At 38.0% G+C, this 20,764-nt stretch overlaps 1 protein-coding gene across 5 annotated transcripts in view; it reads left to right on the forward strand.

Moving 5' to 3' along the window:
* The window catches only part of LOC103716184 (piezo-type mechanosensitive ion channel homolog), an 84,947-nt gene that overhangs the window by 39,044 nt on the left and 25,139 nt on the right, over window positions 1-20,764 (forward strand). For 2 of the 5 annotated variants that reach the window (XR_005511215.1, XM_039124948.1), the window contains exons 7-14: window positions 527-642; window positions 2,046-2,130; window positions 7,008-7,223; window positions 7,304-7,481; window positions 11,425-11,553; window positions 13,750-13,923; window positions 18,773-19,009; window positions 19,186-20,730. Coding sequence is in view for 4 of the 5 variants with exons in the window: in XM_039124948.1 (XP_038980876.1) it covers window positions 527-642; window positions 2,046-2,130; window positions 7,008-7,223; window positions 7,304-7,481; window positions 11,425-11,553; window positions 13,750-13,923; window positions 18,773-19,009; window positions 19,186-20,730 (2,680 nt within the window). In the remaining variant the exon portion in view is untranslated. The other 3 variants (XM_039124953.1, XM_039124958.1, XM_039124955.1) reach the window with 3 other exon arrangements.

Genomic DNA, 20,764 nt, shown 5'->3' on the forward strand with positions numbered 1-20,764 from the left:
TGACCACAACTCGATATTCAGATAACTTCGAGTATTGGGTCATGACATTATCCACTCATAAAGCATTTGAAACTTGAAAGTTGAAACTCCATCTATTACAGTCTTGAAAATCATCATGAGAGCCTAAACTTGGCCATAGTTGACTATGAATTGGAAATTTTGATTAAATTATTTAAACGTTTCAATAATTTGATGATTATTATAATAATGAATCCTATTCCCGTAGAAAAATATTTACTTTGATAAATAGTTATCATGTATGTTTGATAAATAGTTATCATGTACGGCATCCAAGGCCCTCGATACACCTTGAGAGATGAATAACATTGTTCATCACTTAAAATACATTATTTATGTGATAAGTCACCTATCTTCTCCAATGAATTATAAATAAAAGGTTATGTGGTGCTTAAGAAGCATATGTTGCTTGATATTTTCCTTTTGACTTGTTTATTATAAACTTTCTATCAAGATTAATGTTCATGCAAAACTGATTCTTTTTCTGTCCTTTTTCATACTACTGCAGTTATCCTCTGTTAAATGTGATTTGCAAGAAATGGATTTTATCATGTCAATGGAAACTAACAGTTTGACTGAGCGACTTCTACCATCAAAGCATTCATTTTTCATCCGAGAATCTCGGTATGTGGGGTATTCCATATATTGGCAGCAGTGATGATATTGTTCATGGCAGTTTAATCATTTATCCAATATGTGAAGATGACCTAGTTGATCTTTAAGGGACTTTCTCATGCTACTCTTACTACTGAACTCAAATGTTTTCTTACATTTGTTTATGAGATAATTCTTTTCTGCCAATATTGACTAGATATTTCAATGAGTCTTGATTAATCATATATTCCAGCATGTTATTTTGTCATTTAGCATCCTAATCCCAAAAATCCTGAATGTAGTCATGGATACTAATTTATTCTAACAAATATGTTATAGGTTCAATCTGGTCAATTTCTTTACACTAAATTATCATCATCATCGTCATTATCAAGGATCGCCGAACCGGTGCCGGTAGGCGTACCGGTTGGCCATTGGACTGGTTCGAACCGGTACCACGAGTTCAGCCTCCAAAAGCCCCAAAAAATTTGGCCTAGCCGTACCGGCCGGTTCGGACTTGTACGAACCGGTATGGGGGCCGATATGGGCCGGTACGGGCCAGTACCATTTTTTAATGCTGAACCGGTTCGGTTCGGTATGGGCTGAACGGGCTGGTACAGGCTGGTTCAGCATTCCTTGATTATTATTATTATTATGGTGATGATGATGATCATCGTCGCCGTCGTCATCATCATCATCATCATTAAGTAGTAGTAGTAGTAGTAGTAGTAGAGACTAGGATGGGCTATTCCTTACCTTTTCTGCTCTACCCACACCCCACCCTTCTGCTCGACACACACCTCACCCTTGGGTGCCGACTCCAACTGAATTGAGCCCCTATGAATATCGGCTGATGTTAGGTGGAGCAACTTGGTCGAGACCTGGTTTGATATGCAGCACAATTCATTTGATGAGTGTACTCTTACTATTAATCTTCTCTGTTCTCATCATTGCTTAGAACATTTTGTGGTGCTTCAGTTTGAGCTACTTGTGATGTCATATGCTGATGCATGCTTTCCTTCTGTTTATCCTGACAATCTTATACTGGGTCTTGAAAATTGTTTAATAAATGCACTCTTAACTATAAATCTTTGCTTTTGACCCCGACATATCGTATAAAACAGGGTGAGAGGTTGAATCTTTTGATGTGCTAGTTAAACTAGGGCAACCAATTATACCATTCTTGGCATGAACTTTTTCAGTTCTTTCGTATCTTGAAAAAAATCATGTAACCTCTTAATTTTGTTGTTAATATGTATGCTTAGATTTAATGTCCGAGCTTTCTTGGTTCTCCAAAATCTTCTTCGGGAATTCTAACATTTCTGTTAATGCTCTTTGCCCTGTTATTGGTTTCCTTCTCAATTTATCTATTTTTCATTTTCTTATCTATTCTCAATACATGCAATCTTATCAAACTGTTTGTTAATTTCCAGATCTGGAAGAAGGCATGCAAATGTGCTATTGGGGGGATCAGTTTTCCGGAATTTCAGTATCAACTTCTTCACTTACGGGTTTCCGGTAGGAATTTTCCTGAATTCAAATGCTTTTGGTGTTTGTAACATCCTTTAATCTTTGGTATAGGGTATCCATTTGTTTCCTTGCCGGGCATTAGGGGAAAATGTGGGAGCTGTGATGTCGAGGGCGAAAGGGGGCTTGTCATGGTTTTGGGAAGAGATAAGTTGGGCTATGGGTCAGCCACATTGTTTTGTTTTCTTCCAACAAACATGTCTTGAGAGTTGCATAGTCCTGGAATGAAGATACAGTTGAGAGTCATGGTTATATATTAGAATAGATGCGAATTCAATATTTTAATGATCTCTGGTTTGAAATAACACTTTCTACCTGTTCTCAGTAAATGGACTATAACTTAATTGTTTGACAAAAGAATTGCTACCCTATGGACCAAATTCAGTTTAATTTAATCATAAATTATAGATCATGTGAGAAACACCATCCCACTTGTTCTTGTTGATGGATGTTTCTCTGTAGGGATTTTTTTTTCCCAGCAATTATTTCAAAGTTCTTATAGTTTGTCATTTGCTCTTCTCTAAACCTACTGGCTTCCACCTATATTTGAGGCCTTTTTCTTGTATGGCCTTTTGTTGAAGGAGCATTCAACTGCTACATCCTTATTAAGGATCCATTGCCTCACTACTACCCTACAAGTTGCAATTAATTTCTGTAATGCTCGTTAAGTGGCCATAACATTTTTTTCCCCTTTGGGCACTGTCTAGGAGATTACTGATCCGTATTTAGAAGCATCATCAAATTAGCCAAAGGTTCGCAGTGCTAATGCAGCCCCATACCGGTACTAAACGGATACTCAATATGGGGAGCGTACTGAGTGTCGATATGCCGAACCGATCCCATACCTTGATTACTGACACTGTACCATATGCTACTTGTACGTGGTCTAGTATCAAAATCGCAAACCTTAAATTAGCCTTTTATTTAGTAGTCAAAAGTGATAAATCTTATTTAGTTGTTTATTAGATGCTTTCTCTTATATTCATTTTCTATGTCTGTTGCTTCCATACTGTGATACCCAAATCCATTCATTTTTCTTGCCATACTGTTGTCTCTGCTTGTTCTTTGTTTTAAGATATCCTACTACTTCAATTAGTTGTGATATCACTCATTAGTGGATATTGGATGCTTTCTCTTATGTATTTATTCAACTCTATCCGTACTATCTGTACATAATGCACATCCAATCATTCTTCTACTTCTAACGCTCGTTATGTGTTTTGATCTTCTTTATTAAAATAATATTTTGACCAACAAAAGTTACCAGCTCTGCTGTTTCCTTAGAGCATCCTTTTGCTCAGTGCATAGGTGATAAAAGTAAAAATCCAAGATGCTCTTTCCTTCAAATAACAATATTGCTCCAGATAGCAAGCTTAATCTTGCATTTGTGACTTTGACTCTTCAATTTGTGGGCCAGCATTTAGTGCATGTAGTGAAAGGGACTTCGGCTATCACACATTTGGGTGTATATCCTAGCATTGTTAGACATAGGGTTATGTAAATCATTTGGGATAGTGGCGACATGCGAATTGGAAAATTTCAAACCAACTTAGAATAGGATTTGCTGTAATTCAGAGCAAAGGTGGAGATTAAAAATCTTTATTCGCATGGGTAAGACCTTAGTTACCCAAAGTGGGGCGGGTGTTGGTACAGGGAAGTGGGTCTCTTAAAAAAGTTTAGTAAGAAAGAACATACGAAGCAGGTGTGTTAATGAGTTTCTGAGGAGCTTTGGAAGCGGGTTTGCTACCCTAATGTAAGCTTCCTGCTAAGGGGAAGATTGGGATGACTGCATTTTAAGTCTTTGAGTACTAAGGATTTATAAGATGAGGAGACCAATAAGAGTAGGAATCTAGACCTAGGAGAGGAAATAAGTTGATAAGGTTACTTTGGCAACGTGGAAAATTGTGGAGATTTTCTATAAAAAACAAATCATGGAGAAGGGGGTGGGAATTTTTTTAAATTTCTCAAGTAGAATTTTATTCAAATAAAAAATCATATAAATTCTCTACAAAATTACATTTTTTATATCTAATTTTTAATCCTCAATACATGTATTATTTATTTTTTGTATTAATAAACTAAATTTATTTAAACGAAGTCTAACATCCATCTTTGGGCATATGGTACCGAACCTCTATACATTGTACCATACCATACCGACACTCGGTATACCGAGTTGTACTGTACCAAACTGCATGCCAACATTGAAATAGGATGGCGTTGGTACAGGGTCCAGTATCAAAACGGTGAACCTTGTATAAATCTAATACTTAGATATGTTAACTTATTAAAATGACAATTCCTTTGAAGTGTAATACATGCTCAAATTTCAAGTATTCTAATGGAACTTTAGAGTAACAAATCTACAAATTATCATTGATGAATATGAAATTATAACTAACAAGAGTAAACTATAGGTTGCAAATAAAGCATTACTAACAGTCTAGAACAAAATTTAAACTTTGATGTACATACTTCATAAACAAAAGTGACAAAACATGTATCTAAAACAAGGTTTAAAGTTTAAACTATGAAAGTACATTTAGATCATAAACAAAAGCAACCTCAACCCACTTGAACCCAATTTCAACCTGCCTGACCCGTATGAGTGGCGACCTAGCTCACATTACTTGGATCCTTATAAAGCGGCATGCATTCTACCTGGCTGCATACATGGTCTGTGGACCGACTATGCAGCCCAATGCGTGGCCCCACCACATATGGGTAACACAATCCTATAAATGTGCAATTTATAAACCACCTAAGCATATGCAACTGTAGATTGTGCCTTTTGAAAGCACCGGACATGATACTACTATGACATTTAAAACCATGGTATGTCGTACCGCACCAAACTGAATGGTATCAGGCATGCCGTATCGATTTGGAATGGGTACTGGTATCGGTGGTGTACCGACACTCAATACGCCAAAAGAACTGCGTACCGTACCATACCGACACCATGCTAGTGTAACACTGGTACGGGGTCTGGTACCGAGAAGGTGAACCTTGTTTAAAACTCATAATATGATGACTTCGGAGACTACCAACGGGCCTACAGGCCTATATGTATAACTATGATAGTCCATGGAGTATGGCCCTGGTTGTCTAGTTGATTGATGATATAATGCTAGTCATGTCAACATACTATAGATTTTTTGATCATTTTTGTGCAAGAATTTCAACTATCATAATACAGTAGGAAATGGCACATTCCAAGTTTCTCTCCTAATTGTACATGGGCCGTTTTCTCCTGATCGTAATAGGTGAGAAGGGCGGGCCGAATTGAGTGGCCGTTCCCCTTTCTTTGTACATATAGGAGAGCCGGGTGCTCCCGGCCCTTTCTTTCAACTCTTAGTAGAGTGAACTGGCATAACCTGGTCTCGTCTTTTAGGTTGATGCCATCCATTTTGTATTTAGCTACTTCAAATCAAAGCTGTGCATGGCTCCAGTTAAGAGATTTTTATGTGTACTAAGGGTAATTAATTAGCAACACAACCTTTTAAAGGTTAAGTTGAGGAGAAGCGTGGTTCTTCTTATGGTGTTTCTCATGAATTAATAAAGCTGAACAAATACTTAGAGATGTCAGTAAGAGGAAAAATATGATAGCTAGTGATTTATAAGATAACTTTTCTCAGTGGAAAAGGTATCTTGGTGGTGAGGTGACAGGAAGGTTATACTTAGAGTTGAAGGAGTTTTTTTTTATAGTTTGGGACAAATGCTTTTGGATGATAGTCAAGGTGACAAATGTGGTGTTGTGCATAGTTAGGCAATTTAAAAATTTGTATTATTGATGTAATATTTAACATGCAAAGGAGGTTAGTAATCACATAGTTCTATATGAGCAGTCTTCCAAGAATTTTTTATCACTTTCTGGCTTTCTGCTTATTTGAAATTGAATACTTGCTTTTCCAGTTTTACTGTTTAATCTTTAGATTTAGATAATGAATGCCCTTCATCTGCAATCAGACTCTGTGATGTTGTATTTGGATCATTTTACCATGAGCTTCAATCACGAAATATATGTGATAGTTTCATTCCATGTTGTGGGATAGTCCATCTTGCATCAGACATAATCTGGTAGTTTGCCAAATAACTGAATGTTTCTTGGTCGAAGCATGCAAGTTTGGTAAACCACCAGAAAGTCATTAATTGTTCCATAGAGCAATGCCAGGATAATGAATGTCGGACGAATGAATCACAGGTGCAATATGACAGTGGTTTACATGTAGAGTATGTTGGATAATAATTCATGGTTGCCCATGTAGCTTAGCTTCCAAAGAAGTTTCATGCCTGCTGAGATGAGGTTGTAGTATAACTGAAGTGGGAATACCTATGCCTTGTGTTTGCCATTTGAAAAAAGGGGTGGCCAATGCACAAGTTCCCACCACTTTGGGGTTTGGGAAGGGTCAGATACAGAGCCTTACCCTTGCATGTGGAGAGGCTGTTTCCATACTTGTGATGCCCAGGTGAGAATGGAACACACATGAATTTGTCCTATCGAACTTGAGTTTCAGTGCACTGACAAATGAACATTTTCACTTTTCTAATTCACATGATCAGATAGTACAAGAGAGATCTGCTGTTGTCTTAATTTTCTTCGAGCATAAACATGGTATGCCTGCGAGTATTTCTGCCTTACTATGTCTGCAGTTGTCATGTTATATTATGTATTTCACAGCCCAAGTTTCATATAGTTTTTCACATGCAATCATGTGATGTATTTTATCATTACACAAGTAATGAATGTGATATTGGGCTGTATATTTATTTGCAAGTTTAGATATTTTTCTTTAATGCAGTTATTATTGAGATCCATCAGATACTATTCGGCTTATTTTTAAACATTTCAGTGCTGATTGTGACAGGTCTTGTTGCTTGCTCTTTCGTTTTGGAGTTTCAATTTCACTAGTTTGTGCGCTTTTGGTCTGCTAGCATATGTGGGCTATGTTTTATATGTCTTTCCATCTTTGTTTCATTTGCACCGGTTGAATGGGTTACTTCTAGTCTTCATTCTCCTATGGGCTGCTAGCACGTATGTATTCAATGTAGCATTTACATTTCTTAACAAAAAAATCCGAAAGGTATTCTTTCTTTCCCATGAATCTTTTTTAATATCAGACACAAAAGATTGGAATCTTTTATAACATTTTTCTTTTTCCAGGACATGATGATTTGGGAAACCATTGGATTGTGGCATTATCCTATTCCTGGATTATTTCTACTTGCACAGTTCTGCCTTGGAGTCTTTGTAGCATTATGTAATCTAGTGAATAATTCTGTATTTCAATACCTGTCTGATGAGGATAGGCAATCCTCTAGTGATGATCACACAGTTGAAGGTGAGAGTATTCATGATGCAAATGTTTGGATTTGAGTTCTGCTTTGTCTAGGTATCATGCATTGGTGATTTGTTAGTGTTCATATTGTTTACTTTGAACATGAAAATAAGCTATGAGGGAACCAACAGAGTACAAATTAATCATCATACAAATGAGATGCACTCTGTTTTAGGAATAATTATAATATCTTCTTCAAGAGTACCCCATCCCCTTTTCTCCATTTGCGATTTTCGGTTACCAGATGCATCAACTGTGTTGTTTGATTTCTGATGCAGTCCTTTCATAAGCTAATTCCTTCATGCCGTGCTTCTATTTGTCTTTTAAGAAGAATCTTGTTTTCCTCATTATGGTCATTTTATGTCATAAGTCTGATATCCTTATGCTGATTGATATTCGCTGAAAGTTTTAGTTTCTTATTCCTAAAATGTATAATTTACTCAACAAGCCAGCAAGCATTAATAATATAGTTCAACATTAACTTCTATTATGTATTTTTTTTATCAGGATATACCATATTAGAATCATGGTCGTCAGCCTGATTCGGGGCGTCCCGAGTCGTACCGGCAGCGGACCGGGACGGTTCCGACAATGAAAACGAGAACCGACGATGGAGGGGAGAAGGAGAAGAAAAAAGAGGAAAAGAGAGAGAGAGCGGGGGAGGGAGGGAGGGGGAGAAGAAGGGGAAGGAAGAGAGAGGAAGGAGGCTGGCCGACGGAGGCTAGGGAGCCTTCGTGCGGAGGAGGTGGAGGCCGGGGAGCCGTGGCGAGGAAGCAAAAGAGAGGCTCCGCCTCCGATCCCCTATTTCGTTCGAAACAGAGGCCCGGAGGGGGCCCTTTTTATTTTTGAGATTTTAAGTGAAAGTCGGCAAACCTTTTGCCAACTTCACTTAATCTTTTTTTATTTGGACCGGAGGCGGAGCCCCTCCTCCGCGTAGCGGTTCTCCAGCCTCTGCCTCTTTCGCACAGCGGCTCTCCGACCCTCCACTGGCTCTCCGCCGGCCTCCATCGGTCTCCCTTGGCCTCCCCCTTTCCTCTCTTTTTCTCTCTTCCGTTCTCCCTCTCCCTCGTCTCTTTTACTGTGTCGGTATAGGTCCGACACGGCACGGCACAGGGCTGTGCCGATCCGTGCCGCTGGGCAATCGGTCCGAGGTCAGGTACCAACACAACAATCCTTGATTAGAATATTTATTAGATTTAGGGACTAGTGATTTGTTATAGGTGATTGTTTTAGTGGTGTTCTTGTGCATGGGTGGTTATCAAGGTTAGTTTTCATCAGGTGCAGAGCCAAGTGTACATGAGTGGAGGGGGCCATGGCCCCTTGGGTCCATAGAAATTCCTTTTTATGTCTAAGACTTTGAGTGCAAAGAAAGTACTTTTGCAATTTAAATCATTATCACTTCTATTAAGCTTTTCAATTACGATAGAGTTTTGGTAATAAAAAAAGTATTTGCACTTTATATTACGAAAAGAAGAAAAGAAATAAGCCCTAGTTTTTCTATCTCCCTCCAATTTCTATTGGCGGCTTTCCTTAACTTGGCACCATAGAGATTGATGGTTTATATTTTTCTATTTATATTGCACAAAAAAAATCAGACAAGAGACTTCTATCTCCATAAATTTGATTGCAAAAAAAAACATCATGTATTGATTTTGTTACGTAATTCAGTCAGTTTATAGTTCAAAATTTGTTGCAAAACCAAAAATTATAAGCATGCTCTATGAAAAAATCTAGTTGACTAACAATAGTGTCATTTGACTTTTTAAATCGTGTAACCATTATTTAGGTACATGATTAACTAGGAAAGTCCTATCTTCTTTTGGATTAAGTAATTGAATCAAATTCTAGAGGCTCCTACAAGTCCCCATCAATTTAAGGTGCTTGATTACACCATAAATACCCCATATACTGTGCTTTTTTGGTACAAATTATAGTGAGCTATATTCCAGCTTTTAGTGCTTTTGTGTCTTTGGTGGTATGACTCCGAAATTTGCTGTGGTGCAAGTCCATGACAATCCTTAATGTGAGTCCAAGGCTCTTTTTTTGGTGCAACTGAGGAAGAGCCTCTCATTGAAGCCAATGTGATGTCATTGGAAGTTTGGAAGCTCCAGTGATGACCGGTATGACTATGTTCTATTGAGAGAGTTATCTATTATATTTTAGCCAGTTATCATTGTTGAGAGCAAGGAATGCCGTACCGGTCCGTATCGGCCGGTACGGGCCGGTACGTACCGGTCCGGTCCCTGACCGGTACCGGACACAGATGAAAACCGGTATTTCTGGTTTTCTTCTGTGAACCGGCCGGTACCGCTTGGTACCGGCCTCGTACCGGTGCGAACCGGCCGGTTCGCACCGGTGCGAACCGGTTTTTGGGAGGGGGGGAACCACAGCGCCTCGCTGTGGTTTTTTTTTTTTTTTTTGATGGGAAAGAAAGTGGTCCGGACCGGTACGGTACCGGTCCGGACCGGTACCGTACCGGTCCGGCCGGCCACCGGTACGCCGATCCGGACCGGTACGGCGGACCTTGGTTGAGAGCGTGAGATAATCCCATATAAGAAAGGGAAAGGACTCTTGTGGTGCCTAAGTATGCATTGGCCCAGTGACCTACATGTTCGGACTTTTGGTTGGACTTTTATCATGGTATCAGAGCCCACCAATCCTTCGTTCCCATCCATTGCTCCAGCACCCTCACCATGTATCCACATGTCGACCGTTCCAATGGCCCTACACATAAGAGGGAGTGTTGAGAGTGTGGTATAATCCCACGTTGGATAGGGAAAAGATCGTTATGGTCAAGGTCCACAAAATTGGTACACTACTGGTTCCGTACAGTGTGGTACATACCAATACAGTTTTCGAACACCTTTTTCTCATTCCTAGCCATGGTACAGCCCGAAATTGGGTAGTATGGGCAAGTGTGACATGGTTCAGACTTGTACGGACCAGTTTAGCTTGCATACCGAGCTGAACCTCGTGCCAGATTGGTAACTTACTAGTACAGTATGGTATGGGGCGGTATAGGTTGGTATTGTTGATCTTGTTTGTTGTGCTTAAGTACTCGAGTCCATCCACCATAAGGCTTGGTTTTTTGGGTCAGATTTTATCAATCATCTCATAGGATTTTACCTTGCATCCATAAGAATCCTAAAAGTATTATCTGCCACCATTTTTTTTACTTGATTACAAATTCCCTTTTGGGATAGAAGAGGTCTGGATGGTCTTGCTAGTGCCAAAACATTGTAGTTCGAACTCCAACTTGTCTTCTAGTCATAGGCATTCTGAACCTCTTGCTTCCACATCCCAAAATTAATTAAATCCTTGCTTCTACTCATGCTCACACTAGGTTCATGTTCTCCATTCCTCGATTCACCAGGATCTGTGCCATGCCACTTAAGAATTGCTAACCACCTTATGATAAATTTCTAGTGGACCAACCTCTTATCATACGATGGGGTTGCACATTATGGTTCTTTTGAGTAAAATGATTTTTCAAGTCATTATTTGTTTGAAATATGTTTACTCATGCATTGGACAGATCATGCTTAGATACAAAGTCTTCCATTTATCAATGTTCACACTTTCATCTACAGGACTTTTGATGTGCTCTTCTCAGTTCTCAATAATACGGATTCCTGTGATCCAACATTTATGTCGCTGAATGAATTTTGAAAACAGCAACGCTATAAATCATATAGTTGTCCGATTCATGTGTCAATAACAACATGCTGGAAGTGGTGTATTTTCCTTTGTGGAATGTAATGTGTTGTGTACATGATTCTACAAGGAATAAAGTGCTTTCATGCATATGTATATATTTGGCTTCTTAGTTGTTTTGTGGCCACTCTGTGCTTGTTTTGGATTCTGTGTTTGGTTTAATTATATATTATTGCATCACTTTCTATATCTGCAAGCTTTCATTTTATCCCTTCTCTCTTTCCTTTTGCAGATAAAGGAGACACAAAAGTTTTAATTGTTGCTACAATAGCTTGGGGGCTACGCAAGAGTTCCCGTGCAATTTCTCTGGCACTGTTGTTTCTTCTTGTTATGAAACCTGGCTTTATTCATGCTGTTTACAGTATGGTGAAACATCCTTTTTCTTTTGTAGCTTCTGATTTCTTCTGCATATACCAATCTCTTGGAAATCTACAATTTTAGGGATGTGTCCTGCATTTCAATTTTTGTGGCTCTAAGAATACTACTTACCAAATATTTAAGTATTGTAGAAAGATATAAAATAAAATCTTATATTTCTTTTTTTTAATCTGTTAATATATGCACTGAGGCTCATTTAACATATAATAAGATATAGATTCAATTGGTACATAAATGTTACTTTTTTTACTCAATAATATTTCTGTTGCCAACCATTGAACTCATGATGAGAGATTTAGAGTATGACCAGCGAATACCTATAGAGAACATGTTGGAATCAATATGTGGCCATTCCGCATCCACCTCAGCAAGGAGCAAGCAAAGGAAATGATCACCAAATTAAAAAGAAATACATTTGACCTACCCTCATACCAAGGTACAATGAACTAAAGTCTTCTTATTTTCTGATTTCAGCCATAATATCACCCATTGATCGTGAGAATACAGATCCAACAACCAATAAAATAACTTTGACTGTCTTTGAGATCTTGTTTCTCTTCCCAATGACCATGTGGCATTTATAAAGTAACAACAAACCTGGTATTATCACATACTATCGTTCAAGAATCTTTGAATGATCAAAACTGTAAAAAGTCAAAAAAATATTGCAAGTATGTGATCCCACTAAAGGAGCTCAGTGCAAGCAGTCTTTGTCAGATAAACTCACACAAGAAGTATTATACATATATAAAGATCAGACAATGAGGGAAATGTATATGTTGGAAGACTTTATGATTGGAAATACCCTTCAATTTAGCCTGAAGTACCCACACAAGACACTTAAACATGGATATTGTTATGATGCTTGCACATAGCTCTGTAAAGAAAAATTCTTGGATATTAAAAGGATCAGACACTTCACACGCACCTGCACACAACACAGAAACTTGAGTCCGTGTAGCATAGACTTTCTTCATGCTTCTACTCCACCAGCCAGAGCTACTAAAGTACTCCATATATTTCCTACCATTACCTGCGAACTTCCTACTGTTACCTGCAATCTGTTGATATGACAGTTGGAAAATGTCTAAATGTCTACACTTTATCATATGAATGTCATGAGCCATTCCAAAATCACAAGCAATCTTCAAAACATTGTCCCCATATGCAATCCCATCTAATTACTTAAACTTACATTACCGTCTAAATTCCAATATGAACCTCAAAATAATAAAGAAGTCCTTTCTCCATTAGGAGATCTGCAAATATATCAATCTAATGCCCCCCAAGATACTTAATTCTCCGCTATCCTTCTGTCAGTGCAAGTGTACTAATGGCTGTAATTATCTCCCTGTTTACTGTTTTAACAGCTACCATTTTATTATTTTCATTTATTATATCTTTATTCTTAATCATTATATTTTTTTCTTAAAATTTATAAAGTTGTAGCTATCACAGTTATGTGGGACATGTTTTTAGTTAGCTTCCATCTTTGTGCCCACAAGTTTTTATCTCTAGTTATTATCCTCTTCCCTGTGGTGAAACCAAATCATTTTCTTATGTGGTGTGCAATTTTCTTTTCTGGGACAAGCTTCCATCTCTTGCCTTGCATCATTCTTCATATCATTCCAACTTGGCTGCCCTAGGGAATGTGTAGTCAACTCATGCATATTTCACCATGACCAGCTTATGTGAATCACTTGTGTATACCTTTACCAACTATGCCCTATTTCTGATGACAGTTTGATTAAATTGTGAAGCATTGCTTCTAGGGGATGACTAACCCAAACTTTGACCATTTCTCATCAAATCCAAAAGTTCTGGTGAAGTGGCTGCATTGGAGGGACTGGTATTAGGAATTTAGTAATTAAGATAGATCCAATCATATTTATTCATCATGTGATATTTGTTTTTCGAGCCAGCCTTGTAGAAAATCAAATACCAGTGAATATGAGGTTTTTTTTATGTGCTTTTTGTCTTTCTGCGATCTGCAACACTTTCCAGTCACTGATCAGTGCAATTCATCTTCAGCTTAATATACTGAGATTGAACCACGATATCTTGAAGGTCCTTAGTATCATTAACAGTATACCATTATTTTGTAAATTTATTTACATTTGTCTTCATATACTGTACCATAGACTTACTGATGAATGCCAAATTTTTCTTTTTGCTTCAGTGTGCTTCTTCTTGGTGTTTCTGTTGAGCCATTCCATTAGTGCAAAAATGCGTCAATCTTTAATTCTTTTTTGTGAGGTGCATTTTTCACTGCTATATATCCTTCAGCTTAACCTAATCTCAAAGGCTTTGGAGCAGAGTGGTTCCTTAACTGCGGTAATTCTCTCACAATTAGGTAGGACTTCATGTTCATTTATTATCTCTTCTTTTTCCCCTCCACTTCTTGTATGAAAAGTAACTGAAAATCTCTTATGGTTATCCAACTTTCTTGGATGTTATTAGATTTTCAGAGCATATGAAATTTTTTGATATAGAAAAGGAATCATCTATTTCTTCTTTTAATTTAATTAATACACATTAATGAACTAATTTTTTGTACCATGTTTTATGAATAGTTGCCCATAGTTAACAAATGTTAGTATTCGTATGTCTACAAGTAATGGTTAATGGCAAGGGGGTTTATGACATTAGTTGGTGCTACTTTATTAGGATTTTAGGATAACTAAATTAAGAATCATAAATTGTTTATAATGTTATATTCCACAAGGATAATAGTTTCTTTAGCTGACTAAATCATTTTGAATTCCTAGAACATAATTCGAAGTGATTCTATGAAAAAAGTTACAACGCTACAAAGCATCTTGTATTCATCATTTCGTCACAAGGATTGTGAAATATGGCATGTTGTGTCATCGTCCCCTTTCTGCACTTGCTCGAATCCTGAGGTGTCACTGTCATAATTGATAATACGATTGAAATTCAATATCATTAATTGAAAGCATATGATCAGACCATGTATGACTAAAGCGTTTAATGTAATCAATATCATTTACACAATATTTCCACATATAAACTTGACATATCCTCTTATACAAAATATTGTATGGACACTTAATACCAATGGGATACATTGCTGATGCCACTTCAATAATCATTAATCCAAAATGTCAACTTCGAGTCACCTCCTCGAATAGATCCATTACAGCTCTCACTAATCACTCTATAAAATTATATAAAAGACAAGGTGAGCTACAAAGCTTAGTTAGTAAACTTCAACTATGTTTAACAATTTAAGTTTCCATTGGTAACATATGACTCAGATCATAACATATAAACCAGGTTACTGTTGGAAGTCCAAGTATGGGTTCACTGAAGTAAAAATAAATCCTTATGCGCTATCAATTATGAGTGAGTAGTTATGCTAATATGATAACAGTAACATCTCAATAGTTGCTCAAAAGCAAGGTCCATTGAATCGGTACTTGATGTTGTCGCCAAATGCGGTGCGGGCTCGGTAGCATACTTACACATGGTACGATATGGCATACCGGTCATTTGACTAGGATGCTATTTTGTTTTATTTTTCATTTTTTATTTTTTTAATCTTTTTAATAATTGTGGTTTAATAGGATTTTGATGTTGTTTTGATATCTTTTTTGGCATCCAATGGACTTGGATTATAATAAAGTACATATAATTGAATATACATATAATATAACAAATGGGTTTAAAGTACAAAATACATATTAACATCTAAAATTTTGTGAGTGTTTGTCCCTTGTAGACGTCGAGATCACAATCGTTATTCACGCTTGGGATATTATACCAAGCAAGGTTCGCTACTAGTGCCACACTAGCACAATGTCGGTACGATACTCGGTACGCCATCCGTACGGAGTATCGGTGCCAAACTGGTACTGTACGGTATGTCCCATACCGTCTAATTCGGGCTGGTACAACATATCATAACACCAAGTTTTTAGATAATCTGTTCCATATTCTTGCATTTGATAACCTGCACCTAGTGGATGGCTACGATGATTTTAATCCTCTATTTGACACTTGATTAGCCATCCGAAGATCACAACAACAAAACTTGATCAATAAGGTGCCTAAGGTTGTGGAGGGTAGTAACCCACTCGAATATGAGCCTATTTTTCTACCTCAAGCTTGATCCTTGCTTATTTATTAAACGAGCCTATTTTTCTATCCCAGCTTGGTCTGACGGGCCTAAACCTTTGGCTCGAGCCCACCCAAAATGCTTTGGGCTCAAGCGGGCCGAGCGAGTCGTCCGACATATGAACAAATCTAACTGGGACTCGCCAGTGAATCGAAGATCCTGGGTCTATGAGTCATATGCAGCTGTGCAATGTTCATTGCTACCTTCTTGACCATTCGATGCATTATTGCTCGTCTGTTATTGTTATCATTGTTGGTATCGCGAGATGATCTGGACAACTAGTCATTTGAGAGCTCACTAGCCTCTGAATTGGAGTGAACAAGCTCCTCATCCACTCTCCAAGGGAACTACAATTCCCTTTCTTTTCTTGCTAACTTGAGAAATTGATTTCTTTCTCTCGATGCCTCTGCTTGCTTGGCTTTGTTGGGTTGTTTGACTGCACCCACCATCTTGACTAGACTAGGTACCATGGTAGCCTTGTATCGGCATCTCTTTGTCAAATCTTTGGAAGGATATCTCGGACATGGAGCCGTAGGATGATCAGCTCCTCTTGATCTCTATGGCTGCTCGATTGAATGTGGGCATGGCATGTGTCATTCCACCCATTGTTCCTACATCCACCCCGGCCTCCTTTGCTATGAGACCCCCGGTTGAGGAGGCGATCCTAGCTTATCTAGCTCTAGCTACTGTTGGCCCTGAAGTTGCCAATCATTAGATCATCTTCATCATATTCGAAATCAATGTGAAGTGGATTATCATCTTGTAATGAACATATACAAGATCATTTAGGCAACTTCTGCGTGAAGCAATACTTCTATTTGCTGTGGATCAGGGTGAAGAAGATAGACCACTTGTGCTTGCGGTGACTAGAGCAGACCATCTGCGAGAGGTCCAGATTGCCAACCCCCTTAGGGTTTTGGATGATTGCTTGAAATGGAATCACCATTCAACTGCAAATGCAATTACGAAAATTGCATATGGGGTGCTACTTATCATTTGACATTAGACTAATTATAGTCGGTGTCTGAAAATACCTTGATTTATGCTTTCTTTGCTTGCCATAGTTGGCCTATCGCCGAAGTTGTGGGAGCTATCCCTAAATGCTTTAGTCTGTGAAACACGTGTATTATTATAATGTAAATGATTTGCTTGAGTTGACAAAGTAATAATCCCATATGCCATTAAAATTAACTTACCTATTCCATGCATCGGGCAGCAACCAATTTTACAAAAAAATTTTCATCATTATTTTATCTATTATTATTTTTAATCCGAAAATTTATTTTTTAATGTAAACATTTATGTACTTAGTGGAAAAATATGATTTTGGTTGCATTACATTCATCATCCATAGATTTACAGCATATCATAAAATCATGCTAAAATCCAAATTTGGACATGACTTCCCTTATTTTCTCCATTTTGGCCGATTTTTGGCATGACAAAGAAAAAGAAAAAGGGAAAAGAAAGAATGGGAGAGGACTGCCTACCTAATTTTGGGTTGGATCTGAGTGGGAATCTGTGAAAATCCCTTTTTTTTGGGAAAAAAATATAGAGAGAGGTAGAGGAAGTGCCACCCTTTCAATTATTTAAAGGCAAACTTGGCTCGAAAACCCCAGAACTGAGAAGAACTGGTAGGTTTATGCTTGATTTAGGTTGGAACTGCTTGGTTCGGGCCCTAGTGTCGAGCTAAGGGAATGTACCATCCAGGTTCAGGGGCCCTATCATTTGGTATGCCTTGGACCAAACAATTAAAGCTGCACTGTTGACCTTGCTCAAATGTATTCAGCTATAACGTGATACAAGTTATGAGGTAACTCCAAACTCATAAGGGGTATGTGAAGTACAAAATTCAAATTTCTGTCTGTCCTGAGGTTTCCCTTACTGGATCGTACTGGTTGGCACGAGGCATACCCTATTAGTGTACCTGGTAAACCCCTCCAGACCAGTGTTGGTACCAGGGGTGTACCATGCCAAGTTTCCATAACATAGTACCAGGTGGGCTGGTTGGATATACTGGGTGAATGCACCAAAACCAGTATACAGATCCTTTGTCATGACCATATAGGTTAGAGCATCATATCTGTACGGGCTTTGTTAATCTGCATACTATAGGCACATAAATATTGGACTTTGTTAATGCACGTTCTATATATATAATGATAGATTACAAAAAACTAGCCTTTTAGAACAAGGATGATTTTCTGCAGCTTGGTTGTTTTTGGTGGACATGTTTCAAACTAATGATTTTACACCAGAAAAAAATACAAGATTACACTTTTTAAGGAATCCATATTATACAAAAGAATATTTTTTCTAAAAAAAACAGATTGGGTGTTAAAATGTTTACATGTATGATGTATCTATACCACTGGTAACATACTGCAAACTATCGTAGCAATACCACTTGTCATGTTACAATTCATAGTGACACTGATCATTACAGGTCGACATGGAGCTCTCAGATTTGGAAGTTTGTGTAATGCCTAGTGAGGCCATAGTGTTTACATGCTTTATATCATAGTGTTTTATGAACTTTAGTATCCTGCTGGTATCCTTAAAACGATGGTTACCAAACAATACAATATGATTTGATACCTTGTTTGGTGTATATTGCAAGTTTTAACTTGTGCTGGATGAGTTTTCCTTTTTGACATGCCCATCTGTCCCACAACATTATAATCATCATGGTTAAGGTTGGTCTTATTATTAATTTGAATTCTGAATGTCCAAATTAATATAGAAAGCAAAGTCTGCCGTACCGCCCGATATGGGGCGTACCGTATCGTACCGGAAGAAAACCGGTACGACACACACATTCAAGTTGGTACAAGCCCCGTACCACCCCTACCAAGGCATACCGCCCTGTACCGAGGCAAATCGAGGTGCGTACCGGTCTGTACCAAGGCGTTTTGAGATGAAAATTGAGAAAATGGGTAAGAGAGATACTTCGGTACAGAGGTGTACTGTACCGTACTAAATCATAAGGCACCGATACGGTACTAGGTACCAAGATTGCGGATCTTGATAGAAATACTAATGATATCTATTTTGTGGCTTTCAGGTCTCCCAAATCATGCTTCTTTCAGGGATTTTATGGAAATAGGTGTCCTAGCGTGCTTTTGTTCAGTGCAGAACCATGGTTTCAAAATGCTCTTTTCTTTTTCTGCTATTCTGCAACATACTCCTTGTCCTCCACTTGGATTTAGCATCTTGAAAGCTGGTTTAAGCAAATCAGTTTTGCTGTCAGTTTATGCCTCATCAAGTTCCAGAATTGGTTATTCCCTCAGCTTTTCACATGGTACATCACTAAACCTAATATTAAAAGTTTAGCAGATTAACAAATAATATTTTGTCTGACCTCTCGACCCAAAAGAAAAAGGATGATCATATTTTTTACATGTTTCATTTTCTTAGTTTAAGATAATGGCATTTATCATCTCTGAGTTTAAAGTCATTTGTTTTTCTATCTTATAGAGCAAAAGATAGCAACATATCTCAGCAAAGTCAGTCAGATGTTTTTATCTACATACCGCTCTTATGGGACATATGTGGCATTTCTAACCATTCTTTTCACACTATACTTGGTCACTCCAAATTATGTATCATTTGGGTACCTTTTTTTCCTCCTGTTTTGGATAATAGGGAGGCAGCTTGTGGAGAAGACAAGAAGGCGGCTTTGGTATCCCTTGAAAGTCTATGCCACTCTAGTGTTTGTTTTGACCTATAGCTTGAGCATTTCTCCCATATTAGCAACATGGATGTCCAAGCTGATTGATCTGTATCCTGATTTGGGGTTCAATCCTGAAGGATCTTTATTGAACAATGTCTGGGAATCCTTGGCTGTTTTGACTGTAATGCAACTTTACAGCTATGAAAGGAGACAGAGTAGGTACAGAACAGTTGATGCCTCTGATGCATCCGAAAATGGAATTTTTGGGTTTTCCAGAAGGTTCCTTATTTGGCACGGCGAGAAGATTTTGTCTATAGCTGTATTTTATGCTTTATTGTCTTCAATCGGTGCATTCGGCTTTATTTATCTCCTGGGTCTCATTATATTTTCTACTTTACCAAAAACTTCTCGGATTCCTTCCAAGTTGTTTTTAGTTTATACAGGATTACTTGTGACTTCTGAATATCTCTTTCAAATGTGGTGCAAACTTGCTTATATGTGTCCTGGTCAACGGCTCTATGGTTTGTCACTGTTTCTGGGCCTAAAGTATTTTGATTCTGGATTTTGGGGCCTTGAGTCCGGTTTTAGGGGAAAGGTGCTGGTAATAGTTTCTTGTACTCTTCAATACAATGTTTTCCGCTGGCTAGACAATATGCCAAGTTCTCTAGTACATAAAGGTAAGTGGGAAGAGCCTTGCCAATTGTTTATCTCATCAGAACAATCTTCAGTGGGTACTTTGGTTCATCATGAAGAAAATAAGGCGCCAGCAGATGTCACTCTTCCTTCTGCAATGCAAAAGGGTGCTAGTACCGATTCAAGCCCATCCTTCAGCTCTAATACCTATCAATCATCAGAGTCGGTCCCTAATGTGACAAGAGCCTCAGAGAATAACACTAGGAAATACTCATTTTCCTACATTTGGGGAAGTACTAAAGAGAGTCACAAGTGGAACAAGAAACATATCCTTGCTTTGAGAAAAGAAAGGTTTGAAATGCAGAAGACTACACTAATATTCTATATGAAATTTTGGATGGAAAATCTTTTTAAACTTCGAGGTCTTGAGATTAACATGATTGTGTTACTTTTGGCAAGTTTTGCTGTGTTGAATGCCATTTCAATGTTATATATCATATGCCTTGCCGCATGTATTCTTCTGAAACGAGAGGTTATCCACAAATTATGGCCTATATTTGTTTTCTTGTTTGCTTCTATTCTCATTCTTGAGTATTTTGCCATTTGGAAAGATCTGATTCCTTGGATTCACTCTCCCAAAGAGATGGAAATCAACTGCCATGATTGCTGGAGTAGCTCAACCCTTTACTTCAGTTTTTGTGCAAAATGCTGGCTGGGTACTTCTCTCTGCAGCTTTATGTTCATTATATT

The sequence above is a fragment of the Phoenix dactylifera genome, chromosome 1 (genome assembly GCF_009389715.1).
Source record: "Phoenix dactylifera cultivar Barhee BC4 chromosome 1, palm_55x_up_171113_PBpolish2nd_filt_p, whole genome shotgun sequence".
NCBI lineage: Eukaryota > Viridiplantae > Streptophyta > Magnoliopsida > Arecales > Arecaceae > Phoenix > Phoenix dactylifera.